We start from the raw sequence: 13,510 nt of genomic DNA on the forward strand, positions 1-13,510 counted from the left end.
TTTATTTTCTGAAGTCCTCTACTTCTTCGGAAGCTCTGGGGTTTTTGTTTTTTTTTCTGTCCATCAGAATCATTGTCGTGGTGATCTGTAGGGTGGAAACTGTAGACTTTATTTCAACAGTATTTGCAGATGCCTGTTTTGGGACAATCATCAGCTGTAGTGCATCAAGCTCAGGCACATCTTGTTTGTGGAGACATGGGAGGCAGATCTTTTCTGTTTCTCTGGTGCTTATGGAATTGGAGGAAGAGGCAAGCTAGGGGCATCTTGGGTGGTTCAGTAGTCTGGTGCAATATTTCTTCGGTCTGGATGTTCTGTGTTGGGGGTGATGTTTGGGGATTCCTTATGGGACTCTTTAGAACTCAAACAATGTGCCCCCACGTTGTTCTTAGTGCCCCGTTATTCCTAAAATATTTCCTGTATCAGAACTGGACTCGTTTTTCTGTGTTCACCTTTAAAACAAATGCCTATAAATTCAAATGTCAGAAGTCTTTCAAGATATATGCATTGTGACTAAGCTTGGCCAAATATTTAAAATTTTAGTTTGTGTTTTCGGGAATCGGGCATAGATTAGATACTGGCCCAGTGTGCTAAGCATTGTAAAAACATGTGAATTCAAAACATTTTCTCAGGTTTATAAATAGAAACAATAGCTTAATCTGTATTTCTGCTCTCTTTTCCCTGCAGAGACATAACATACAGCATTTCCCTGGAAGCTGTGACAACACTTGTTGTCTTCCTTTCCTGTCAACTATTTCACAAGGAAATTTTGCGAGAGAGCATCATTCATAAATACCTGATGCGTGGCCGATGGTACGTCATATTACAGTATTGCATTCAACTTGGAGCAAAGCAAGCTTCTGTTTTGTGTCCATAGACTGTTGTATTTGAAGACAGTGTATGGAGGGGAAAATGCAATGAGTTTTATTTCATTCTGCTGATCCTTTAATAAAAACAAAACAAACCATTGCCAAATGTTAGTGAAACCCTATCCTGTTTTCAAAGTACAGCTTCATTTTGGATCCCATTTACCCTTCTAGCTTGATTGTATTATGTACAATTTTTATTATTTAAATCTTTTACATGAAAAGAAATAATTTACTTTTTAGTTTTGTAATTATCTGTGGGCTTTTCCTATAGTATTCCTCTCTGTACAACCTTAATGCCTCAGAAATATGTCTGAAATTTTTCCCTGTTAGGTAAGGAAAGAGGGACCCTCTTTGTGTAGATGGGGAAAGTGAGACACAAAGGCTTGTCAACACTGAATCATGTACTTAATTTTACTTGTGTAGTAGTCCCTTTGCCCTTGAAGAATTTATGTAGGTAATTCTGAATTAGTTGGAACTACTCTTTTCTCCACCGACAGTCACTGACATGAGGTCATATCAGAGGTGAAGTAAGGTGGTGTGCCTCTATGCGCTGCTCTCATAGGGAGTCAGCTGGGACTGTGCCTCCACTGCAGGAGGTGGCGTGGTGCACTCACACCTGGGCTCTAGCTGGCTCCCAGGGCTCTCCCACAGACTGGTGCTGGTAGCGGCCTCTTGCACTGCACTAAGCAGCAGGCGGACAGTCAGGTTAAAGGGGTGCCAGCTACAGGTCTGGTGGGGCAAAGAGGGGTGATGCCACACCAGCAGCTACGCTAAGCAGCCAGGGCAGGCTGGGTTCTTTGGTTTGTGTTTAGCTCGGGTACAGCAGCAAGAGGAAAATTACACTTCTTCCTCGAGTGTCCCCGTGGGTGCTCCACGATAGGTGTCGGGCTCGCCCTGGTGCTGCAAGTCGGATCTTTTCAGCAGTTTCTGCCGGACCGCGCGTGCACGATCCGTTCCCTGCCAGTTCCTCTTTAACCGCCATCGGCTGCAGATGGAATCCGCTCAGGCTACAGCCAGAGTTAGCGTATTTAATGTTTTTAAAGTGTTTAGAGCTTCTTTTTCAGTCTTTAGCTTAAGTTAGCTTGTTGTTGTTTTCAAAAAAAAAAAAAAATGTTATATAGGCTTAGTAGCAAGCGGAGCAGCGGAGGCCCGGGGACGTAAGGCCATTAGGCCTCCTGCCACGGCAGGCTGAGTCCGAGAGGGGAACAGGCACAGAGAAGGTGCTAAGTACCCTATTAACAACTCAAAGACTCACCACAATGTCCTCTTCAGGATTCAAAAAGTGTGAGTCATGCCGTAAAGCGATGCCGGCCTCCGATGGGCACAGAAATGCTTCTTCTGCGCAAAGCTCACAGCCAGAGCAAGGAAGGACAGAGAGATGGAGCTGAAAATGCTGCTCTTTGACAAGGCCCTCCAGCTAGACGCGCCGGAGCGGCCTCAGCAGGAGGGACCCGGAGGGGCCCATAAACGGAAAGCTGCTTCCCTAACCCTGTCAGCACAAAAACGGAGGAAGCTTTGACCAACCCGATCCCTGCCGGCAGCCACAGCGAGCGGGATGGGTGGAGCGCATAGCCCCCAGCTGTAGTCACAGCTGAGCAGCGGTGGTGCGGAGACGCACATGGCAGAGGCTGAGCCTCCGATAATCAAACAGCCGCCCCACACCCTGGGCAGTGCGGCAGCCAGGCAAGTGCCAGAACCGGCGGCACCGCAGCTAGCGGCACTGACCCCCAGGGAACCGGCGGTGCAGAGCTTGCAGGCACCGGGGGAGACCACCCGCGCGGCACCGCAGCGGAGCGTGCCGAGCGTGGCGCAGACAGCGGGGCCGAGATCCCCGACGCAGAAGGGGGCAGAGCCAGCCCCACAGGGGAGGGGAAAGGCAGCACAGAAAACCCGGCACCGCAGCCCTTCTCCAGACAGGGCTGCAGGGCTACTCGCTCTAAGCCCTCCACTTATGCTGCGGACTCCAACAAGGCGGCAGGGATGGAAACGCAGATATCTCAGGGGGAGTTGATTCTGGAACCCTGAGATTTTCCCTCGCAAGTATCTAGCGAGAGGATGTATCACCGTCAACAGGACCCAGAGGGGTCCAGAGAGGCTTACCCTAGCGGTTCCTCGCTATCTTCCCCTGACGAGGCCACGGCCCCAGGGGACGTCCATCCTCCGGACGATCTCAAACAGTTCCAAGAGCTGTTTAAAAGGGTGGCCTTCACGCAAGGCATCCAAACAGCAGAGGTGCAGGAGAAACACCGTAAGCTCCTTAAAAACCTGAGACCTCTGGCCTCTTCCAAAATAGCTATTCCGCTGATGAAGCAATCATGGAGTCTGCCACCACAATATGGCAGACCCCTGCGTCCACTCCGCCTGTAAACAAGAGAGTGGATAAGAAGTACTTCGTCCTGATGAAGGGCATGGAGTTCCTGTTCAGCCACCCGCAACCAAATTCTTTGGTGGTGGAATCGTCTCAACAGAGGTCAAAAACTTCCCAGTACAAGACAGGGGGAACGGACAAGATGCCAAGAAACTAGAGCTGTTCGGCAGAAAGGTCTACTCCTCCTTTACCCTACTGTTGAGAATGGCGAATTACCCAGCGCATCTAGCGAACCATAATTTCGACAACTACTCCAGGCTGACTTCCCTCATGGACTCGCTTCCAGAGGACACGAAGCCGGTGCTCAAGGCCATCATGCAGGAAGGCTATGCAGCCTTGAGGACAGGAGTTCAGTTCTCCCTAGACGTAGCGGATATGGCAGCACGCTCAACAGCTACGGCAGTGGTCATGCGCAGGGAGTCCTGGCTCCAGACATCAGGTATCCCGAGGGATCTGCAGGCGAAGATCGTTGATCTCCCCTTTGACACGCAGAAGCTGTTTGCAGTATCAACCACAGCGTCCCCAGTACCACAGGGGCTACAAGCAAGGGCTACATCAACAGCACCAACAGTACAGAACTCCCAGGCGACGTTCTCAACAGAGCCGTGCATCCTCGGGGCAGGGCCAAAGGCCACAAGTTTGACACACAGATCGAGGGCTGCACTATCACTACCATTGCGCAATGTCATCCGAAGCTACTATTCCACCATCGCCTCCGACCATTCTACGACCAGTGGCAAAAGATCACCACAGACAAATGGGTACTGGAGATCATAGCCACGGGTTACGCGATTCCCTTCCAGTCGCTCCCACCGGCACGACCTCCACCCAGACCCCACCTAAAGGACGCCTCCCACGAAGCGAGACTCAAGCGGGAGGTAGACCATCTTATGCTTATAGGGGCAGTGGAAGGAGTGCCGGAGCAACTCCGAGGGAAAGGGTTCTACTCAAGATACTTCCTCACAGAAAAAAAGACAGGAGGCTGGAGGCCCATCCTATATCTTCGAGGCCTCAACCGGTACTTGCGCAAGCAACGCTTTCGGATGATCACAGTCGCCTCTATACTTACGGCACTGGACGATGGAGATTGGTTCGCAGCCCTCGACTTACAAGACGCGTATTTCCATATAACTATTCACCCGGCTCACAGGCGTTTTCTCCGGTTTATGGTAGGCAAAGAACATTTTCAGTACAAGGTTCTGCCGTTCGGCCTCTCCTCGGCCCCCAGAGTCTTCACCAAGACCTTGGCAGTGGTGTCAGCCTACCTGCACAGACAGGGGGTGTTTATATTCCCATATCTGGATGACTGCCTACTGAAAGGGGCCTCGAAGGAGGAGGTACTTCGCATGATACGCGTCATAGTAGGCACGTTCTCTTCGCTGGGCCTGGTCATCAATCTGGCAAAATCAAAGATAGACCCCGCACAGGACATAGAGTTCATAGGGGCACGTATAAATTCCATCACAGCAAGGGTTTATCTACCAGATGCCCGCTTTTGCACCATTGGTTCCCTCGTGCAAGTCATCACCTTCAGCCCTACGGTGCCAGTTCTGACGTGCTTACAGCTGCTGGGCCACATGGCAGCAGCAACGTTTGTGGTACAGAACGCCTGATTGCATATGCGCAGCATGCAGTACTGGCTGGCGAGCATCTACAAACCGGCAGCGCGTACCGTCCACAGGGTGGTGTCGCCCACGACAGAGGTGCGCAGATGCCTGCAATGGTGGGTGAACCCCAAGAACATGCTAACAGGGGTGCCCTTTTCACCAACCACAAACATCTGTTTTTCTTACTACCGACGCCTCCCACATAGGGTGGGGAGCACACATGGGCGAAAAGGTGACGCAAGGACTGTGGTCCTCCACGGAACAGTCACTGCACATAGATATACTGGAGCTCAGAGCAGTGTTCAATGCCTGCAAGCACTTTTGAGACCATATACAAGGCAAAGTAGTCGGGATCAGTACAGACAATACCTCCACCATGTTTTATATAAATTGGCAAGGAGGAGCTCGGTCCCGTGCCTTATGTGCGGAAGCAGTCTGATTGTGGAACTGGTGCATCACCAACAATATAACCTTGAAAGCCTCGTATTTACCAGGTGCTCACAATGTGAAGGCAGACCAGCTGAGCAGGTGCTTTGCACTCACACACGAGTGCCAGATCCGTTCCGATCTGCTACGACCGATTTTTCACGCATTGGGATTTCCCCAGATAGACCCGTTTGCCACTCAACACAACAAGAAGTGCCCACGGTTCTGCTCCAGGGCAGGACTGGGACGGGGGACCCTGGGGGATGCATTCGTGATCTCGTGGAGGGGCCCCCTGCTCTACACATTTCCTCCCACAGTGCTTATCCACAAAGTCTTGCAGAAAACCAGGAGAGAGAGAGCCCGAATGATCCTAGTAGTCCCAACGTGGGATCAACAGCAATGGTTCCCCTTACTCCTGCGCATGTCGGACCGTCCACCGATGCCCCTCCCGGTGGCGCCGGATCTGCTCACGCAAGCCCAGGGGTCCATAGTGCATCCACACCCCCGAGGCCTGCGACTGCAAGCATGGTTAATCCATGGCTCAGCTCCCTAGAGAGCACGTGTACGGAGGGAGTGCAACGAGTCCTAGAAAGTAGCAGGAGGACTTCCACCAGGAAGCCCTATAAGCAAAAATGGACTCAATTCACTGCATGGTGTTCTACCAAGCAATTAGCCCCCCTTGCTGCGCCTATACCTGTAATACTAGAGTATTTACTGGACCTCAAGAGAGGCGGACTCTCCCTATCCTCGTTGAAGGTCCACCTTGCCGCTATATCGGCTTTCAGACATGAAGAGGAAGGGCACACGGTGTTTGCCCATCCCATGGTTACCAGGTTCCTCAAAGGGCTGGTAAACCTATACCCCCCTCGGAAACCGCTTCCACCTTCGTGGAGCTTGGATCTGGTGCTTAATGCGCTAACGGGACCACCGTTTGAACCCTTAGCCACGGTTTCCCTCCATCTCCTTACAATAAAGACGACCTTCCTTCTTGCAATCACGTCAGCTCGCAGGGTGAGCGAGCTTGCGGCACTTATGGCAACGCCACCCTGCACAGTAATTTCCAAGGAGGCGGTAACCTTACGGCTGCATCCAGCCTTTGTTCCCAAAGTTACTTCAGAGTTTCATATTAACGAACCTATAGTTTTACCCTCGTTTATCCAAAGCCTCATAACTCCAACAAAGAGGCGCGCCTACACCTCCTGGATGTGAGGAGGGCGCTGGCTTTCTATATAGACAGGACTAAGTCCTTCCGGAAAACGGATAGACTCCTAGTCTCTCTCGCTCCCAAATCAAAAGGAGAAGGTCTCTCTTCGCAGAGAATCTCGAAGCACATCGTATCCTGCATAAAAATGTGCTACGAACTTAGACTCCTTTACTGGCCCCGCCTAGGGCTCACTCCACTAGGGCGGTGGCGGCATCAACAGCCTTTTTCAAGGGCATTGCGCTAAAAGACATTTGCAGAGCGGCGACCTGGTCATCCTATGACACCTTCACCAAGCATTTTGCCCTTCACAGGGTATTCCAAGAGGATACCTGTCTCTCGACAGCGGTCCTCTCGGGGACAAGCTGCACATAAACCGATTACCCACCTCCTATCTTGGGTTACTGCTGGGTAGTCACCTATCGTGGAGCACCCACGGGGACACTCGAGGAAGAAAGAGAAGTTACTCACCGTAGTAACGGTGGTTCTTCGAGATGTGTCCCCGTGGGTGCTCCACCACCCGCCTATCCTCCCCGCTTCGGATCTCTGTTTAGTATTTTTCAGGAGCATCCGAGGCGGTTGGTCAAGGAACTGGCGGGGACCGGATCGCGCACGCGGCTGGGAGCGCGCAAGGGAGCGGCGCGTGCCGGCGCATGCGCGGTCCAGCAGAAACTGCTGAAAAGATCCAACCTGCGGCACCAGGGCGAGCCCGACACCTATCGTGGAGTACCCACGGGGACACATCTCGAAGAACCGTCGTTACTACAGTGAGTAACTTCTCTTTAGAGAGGCTTTAACAGTTACCTTTTATTTATACAAAGATAGAAACAATTTAACTAAGACAAATGATTAAAGTACAAGTTAGTACTCTCAGTTTTTAAAAGGGAAACAACACAATTTAACTTAAGAAAAGTTTTAGACAATCTAGCTAGCTTAAACTAATACAATTAATGTGTACACAAGAAAGGCAAGTTGCAGGTGTGATATTCACCCCTGCCTCTTAGACCTGGTGGAACCAGAGTCTTTCCCTCAATTCCTATAGGAAAGAAGTGTAATACAGGTGTAATTCTTACCCCTGCCTCCTAGATCCAGTGTGACCCAGAATCTTTCTCTCAATCCCTCGGGAAGAAACAGATATGAACCAGGCGTCCCCAGTCTCGGGAGTTAATTCCAGACCTGGCCAGCAGGTGTAGGTAATTGAAACTTAAAGGGGGGGTGGTCTGGCAAGCCCCTTTATACTCCTTTTGTCACGTACGCTTCTTCCTGGTCTCAAGTGGCCAATTGGGAGGAATATTTTGAACCCCAGGTTTCCCAAGGAAGGTGCAAGGCTCAATTCGCACCTGTGAATTGTGGACAATTGGGCACCTTTGGAGGTGATAGGCGGGGGTTCCCTGTTCTTCCTGGGGAAGTGATCAAGGCGTGTCAATTACCGAGATCAGCCAGAAGGGCGGCCATTAGCTAGCCCATTCACTGTCTGGTTTTTGTGTATAGTAGAGAGGCTGGGCGAGACAGCACACCTGCGTTCCCAGGACATCAAAGGCTACCTGTCTCCCCTGCTTGTTTCTCTCTCTGTCTCTCCCAGCGGGGGGGGAGAAGAAAGAAAAGGCCAAGTGGGGGGTTCATGTTTGGCTACATTCCACCCCCTTGACACGCCTTATTACGTCCCAGGAAGCAAGGTGGTGGTGATGCCAGCACCTCTTGCCCTCCTTGGAGGAAGCTAAAATCGCCCTATTGGCAGGGTCTGATTAGGTAATTTTAGATCAAGGGATTGATTTAGGATCACTTGCCAATGCCATATGCCGGATTTGTGCAGAGGAGACAGCTGTGTACACAAAACGCCTAACAATACATAGAAGTATACAGCAAGCAATTACAATGAGTAAAATGGTTAATATAGTATTTACAATAGAGTGAAGGAATGGAGTTAATGAAAGTTCTAAGTGTTGGGCTAGCCAATCTAGCCATGAGATTTTCCCGTTTTTAGTTACAGCATGTAGTACCTTTAATAGCGCCCTTTATAGCGAGTACATCTTGTTTAATTTGTCCTGATTTATTTACATAAAAGCAGCAAGACTGGTTAATTACTGCACATACTCCCCCTTGTTGGGCTAAAACTGCATTTAAGGCTATTCTGTTTTGTAGGGCATAGTGGGCTACTGATTGCATTTGCTCATTAAGCAAGCCTAGGGCATCTGCAGTGCGGTTTAGAGCCTGCTCTATTTGCCCAGATACATTTACTAGTGCCTTTTCCAGCTCAGCTACTCCAAGGCAGGGCAGGAATGCACGGGTGAACTGGTGGAAATCTGTAGGGCGTTTTATAAGGGGGTTTGTGGTAAATCTTCTTGGCATTTGGTGCAAGAAACTTCCAAGGTTAGTTACACCTGGAGCCATAATGTGGGGGTGTACAGTAAGTCCCCAGGGGCAGCATGCCCTAGTGAGCAGCGCCCTATCCAGTTTAGTGGCAGATACTTGTAGGTGTGCTGCCCACAGATGAAAAACAATCCTGGCTCTTTCTTTAGGATAGGGGAATAGGGTCCCTTATACCACCCTGTTCCAGCGGGTCCTTTCTTTGGAATATGGTGGGTAGCACAGTGACTATCATTAGCAGTTGTGCAATGCAAGGCAAACAGCAGGTCCTGTAGGACTTGGTCTGCAGCAAAAAGGTTCGCTCTGGCACACTGGTTTGAGAGTAGGGTATTACTGGTTACCAGTGTGGGGTTATATATTTGTCCAGTGGTGGGAATTATGAATAGGGTATGATTGTACCAGGCTTTTCACTCAGGGTATTGACTAAAGTTTAGGGGAACAACAGTGACATCCCTCTGCAATAATGTGCCAGTGTGGGAGATGTTATATCCCCAGCACCTTAAGGGTTTTTGGGGGGTTGTACTGGGATAGCTATCCCAGATTTTTAATTTTTCGTTAAAACTTATGATGTGGGTGCACTGCTGATCCCTTAACCACCCGAGGTGGGGTCCTGTGCCATTTTTGTTCCCAAAGCAGATGGGGTACACTTCCCTGGAGGTTTCTGTTATATATTCGAAAGGTTGACCCCACAGTGTAGGTCTCCATTGTCCATGCCACCCAAGTTCCCTTCCCAGAGTCATTTAAAAGGTTGTGATCACTGGGGTTGCTGTCATCAAACCAGGCTGGCCCCCACTGGAAAAAGTCGCTTTTGTTCCACCAGTCATTTAAGTTTAAAGGAACGAATTCAACTCCAAGTCCTGTGGAGGAATTTAGCAGGGTGCACATCCAGACCCTTTAGCTGGCACCTGGGCATCGGCTCACAAGGGGCCAAATAGGGGCACTCTGTAGGAGGTGTGTATACTCCCAGCTGGGTTCCTGGTAGGGCGCCCACATCCCAGCCTGTACTGTCTCTCTTTAGCAGCACTGGCTAATGATGAGCAGCACAGGGGCAGTGCAGGGCAAGGACCAGTCCACCAGCCAGCTAACCTGGCTGTAACTTGGACAGCCTCACATCAGCCTTCCCCTCCTCTTCCATCTGGGACTGCCCCAACCCCTCCCCCTGTACTTCCCCTTATGCCCTCCCCAAACCTCTGCTCTGACTCCTGCACCCCTCCACATATCACTCAACCCTGACTCCTGCCTGCCACAGCCCCAGCCTTCTGCCCTGACTCCTGCACTACGCTGCACACCCCAGTCCCTTTCCATGAGTCCCGTTCAGTCTGCCCCCACTCACATTTCTTAGAAGTACCATTGTATTGCAACCTTCTCCCAACCCTTACCCTGAGCTCCTCTTTTCCTTTTCACGCAGAGAGGGGAGTGGTTGTGATGTGACAATACCTGAAAGAAATGTTTCACTTATCAATGTATATTGCTCCAAACTAGTTTCATAACCGCAAGTATTGGAGAAAATACAGTCTTGCCTGTTTTGTTCAGAAGAATAATGGAATAAGTAGAGTACATTTCCTTTTATTGAACAAAAAGGAACTGACTGCATTTTGGGGGGCAGGGTGATGGGGGATGTCAATTGAAGTGACACTGACAGTTTAAAAATTGAAAACAAATGTAAGTCTGTAAGCCCCCAGTTCTGCAAATGGTTACCTGTTGAGGTAAGTGGTACACTGCAGGGGTCAACTCGTGCAGAGCTGTATTGCTACAGGATCATGAGGTTATTAATGCCATAGACTATTAAAAGTGAAATAATATTTAAAAACCTACTTTCTGAATGCTATGTGTTCTCTAGCTATAAACTGTAAAAGAAACAAAAATTACACACAGGCAATATTAGCTGTAGATGGTAACTCTCCTGAAGCTAGCTGTTGCTACTTTCTGCTGTCTATGTAGCTGATGGAGTATTTGGAGTGCATGTACAGCAATGAGCAAATCAGTGTGGCTATGTCTACTCTTACATTCCTCTTTCGAAAGAGGAATGCAAATGAGGGAAATCAAAAAAGCAGATGAGGCAGTGATTTACATATCTTGCACTTTATTTGCATAGTCTCTTTGGAAGAGATTTTCAAAAGAAGAAAAGCCAGTTTAGATGGGGCTTTTTTGGCAATAAACCCCATCTTCGAAAGAGCCCTTCTTCCTGAAACAAAATAGGAAGAAAGGTTCTTTGAAAGATGGGGCTTATTTTTGAAAGAGCCCCATCTACGCTGCTTTTTTCTTTCAAAAGTTTCTCTTCTTAAAGATTATGCAAATAAAGTGCAAGATGTAAATTAATGCCTCTTTTGCATTTTTGGTTTCCCTCATTTGCAGTCCTCTTGGGAATGCAAGTGTAGACATAACCTGCTTAAGTTTTGGGATGGACAAAAAAATAAACTAAATTTTTAATAAACCCAGATTTTTAAAATTTGAATTAGAGATTTATTAATTAAAAAGGCCAGTTGAAAATCAAAAACTGACAACATATGTTAAGACATAAATTTATAATCTATTACAATAATTGAAATTAAATACAAAAATATGAAGCAGTACGTTTGCTGAGAGTTTCAAACAGTCAAGCTGGTGGAACCACTGAACGGGTGCAAACCACTTCCTAAGCATGGGGAGCTAGAGTTCTGTAAGGTGCAAAATCAGCTTTTGACATCAGTATATTAATTTGCAGCTTTATGGAAAATATTTTCTTCACTTCAGGTTATTTAGCTAGTTTATTTACAGTTAAGAAACCAAATGGGAGTTGGGGGAAAAAAGTTTTTCCATCTATGGATAAAAATTAATGAGAGAGGGTGAGAGCTACTCATTCTATCATCTTTAGGAATATGGTGATCAGAAATAAACTGTTCAATTGACTTAGGGTATGTCTACATTTGCATGCCTCTTTCAAAAGAGGCATGCAAATGAGGGAAATCGAAAATGCAAATGAGGTGCAGATTTAACTATCTGGCACCTCATTTGCATATTCCTCTTTCGAAAGAAGAAAAGCAGTGTAGACACTGCTCTTTCATAAGTAAACCCCATCTTTGAAACAATCCTTCTTCCCATTAAAAATCTGCATCTCATTTGCATTTTTGATTTCCCTCATTTGCATGCCTCTTTCGAAAGAGGAATACAAGTGTAGACACACCCTTAGAGCAGATACTTCCTGGGGTTACAAAAAATCAATTTTAAATGAAAAGTATGTTTTTATAAACTTTTTTCCAGATGTATTCAGCACATATAAGATGTTTTTATTTAATAAAATAACTAATTTTTATTTATCATCTAAATAAAGTTTGGCACATATCACAAGTAAAATATTAGTTATCTAATAAAAGTTAAGCTACATAATTCTTAAATAAGTATATACTCTGTCTTTCTGGTTAGTCAGAATCAGCACTAGATTTAGTGTAAAGGCTGTTTATAGTTGCAAAGCAAACCATTTTTAATGGTTACCAATCAACAAAATTCAAGTTTTTTAGGAAAATAACTAAAGAACATATAAATGCAATACACAATTAAAATCAGTTACTTAAATCAAGATTTCCTGCTTGCTCATTAAATTCAGTGATTTTAAATTGCTTTGATTTAAATCAATCCACTATAATACATGTTAATGTCCTTAAAATGGAAAAAGTAACCAACATCTGGAGAGACTCCTTTAAATAAGTGTCAGTAACCCTAGCTACCATTTACTTTCTGGAGAACAAAAGAGGGCATCAAACCTATAACTTTATCAAGTTGCATACCTTATGAAATAGGTTTCCTTATGAAAGAAAAGATTGATGGCTTTATGGATGAAGCACTGGGCTGGGAGCTGATACACCTGGGATCTATTTCTGGTTTTGTCTGCCACTCTCAACTATTCCTGTCTTTATCGATCTGAAATATTTCTCTGGAACCCATTACCATAGCACTTAATTAATCATCAGCCATAACATCTGTTTCCTTGGCGTTATGTTTAAGAAGTGAATATTGGCAAACCACTTTAAAAATGTAAGGCTCAAAGAATTTTAAAGCATTCTCTTAAAACATTATACTACAGGAAAAATTATATTAAATGTACTTATCTTAACCATAAACAAGTAACTTAATTTCATTGTCTGTTTCTCCAACTGTAAGAACAGGGATGTTTACCTCACTCTCCAATGTGAAGAGTCTGCAGAGATGAAGATGTGTTGATGGCATGCACTGTACATGTGCTAATTTTTCCAGTTTTTGGTTTTTGTTCACAGTTATAACCTACCCTCTTGTGCAAATATACTGGGACTAATCTTTCTTCTAAGTTTTTGTGTAGTTACTAATGTTCTTACTTTGTGTTCTTTGGTAAATATGACATGTTTTTTCCTTTTCAGTCTCCCATATACAAGCAGACTTGTGAAAACTTTATTGTATAACTTCATTAGACAAGAGAGAAGCCCTCCCCCAGGTTCCCATGTCTTTCAGCAGCAGACAGATGGAGGAGGATTGCTTTATGGAATTGCATCAGGGGTAGCAAGTAAGTTTTACCTTTTCCTCTAAACAGCTACCCTAATCTGTAGTCTGTATTATGAGTTTTCTATTCATGCAATTTTTTTTTCAATGATAATACCTCTATGTTTGATTGTGGTAACTTACCCAGCAACTGGGAGGAGTGAGCAGGAGCAGGGCCCAGCAGCAG

At 46.8% G+C, this 13,510-nt stretch overlaps 1 protein-coding gene across 4 annotated transcripts in view; it reads left to right on the plus strand.

Annotated features, from left to right (window-relative positions):
* Positions 1-13,510, plus strand: part of DYM (dymeclin) — a 416,064-nt gene that overhangs the window by 75,061 nt on the left and 327,493 nt on the right. For all 4 annotated transcript variants that reach the window (XM_074995795.1, XM_074995794.1, XM_074995797.1 and 1 more), the window contains exons 7-8: positions 685-810; positions 13,206-13,348. In XM_074995795.1, coding sequence (XP_074851896.1) covers positions 685-810; positions 13,206-13,348 — 269 coding nt within the window. The remainder of the gene's footprint in view (positions 1-684; positions 811-13,205; positions 13,349-13,510) is intronic.

This window comes from Carettochelys insculpta, chromosome 5 (assembly GCF_033958435.1).
Source record: "Carettochelys insculpta isolate YL-2023 chromosome 5, ASM3395843v1, whole genome shotgun sequence".
NCBI classification, from domain to species: domain Eukaryota; kingdom Metazoa; phylum Chordata; order Testudines; family Carettochelyidae; genus Carettochelys; species Carettochelys insculpta.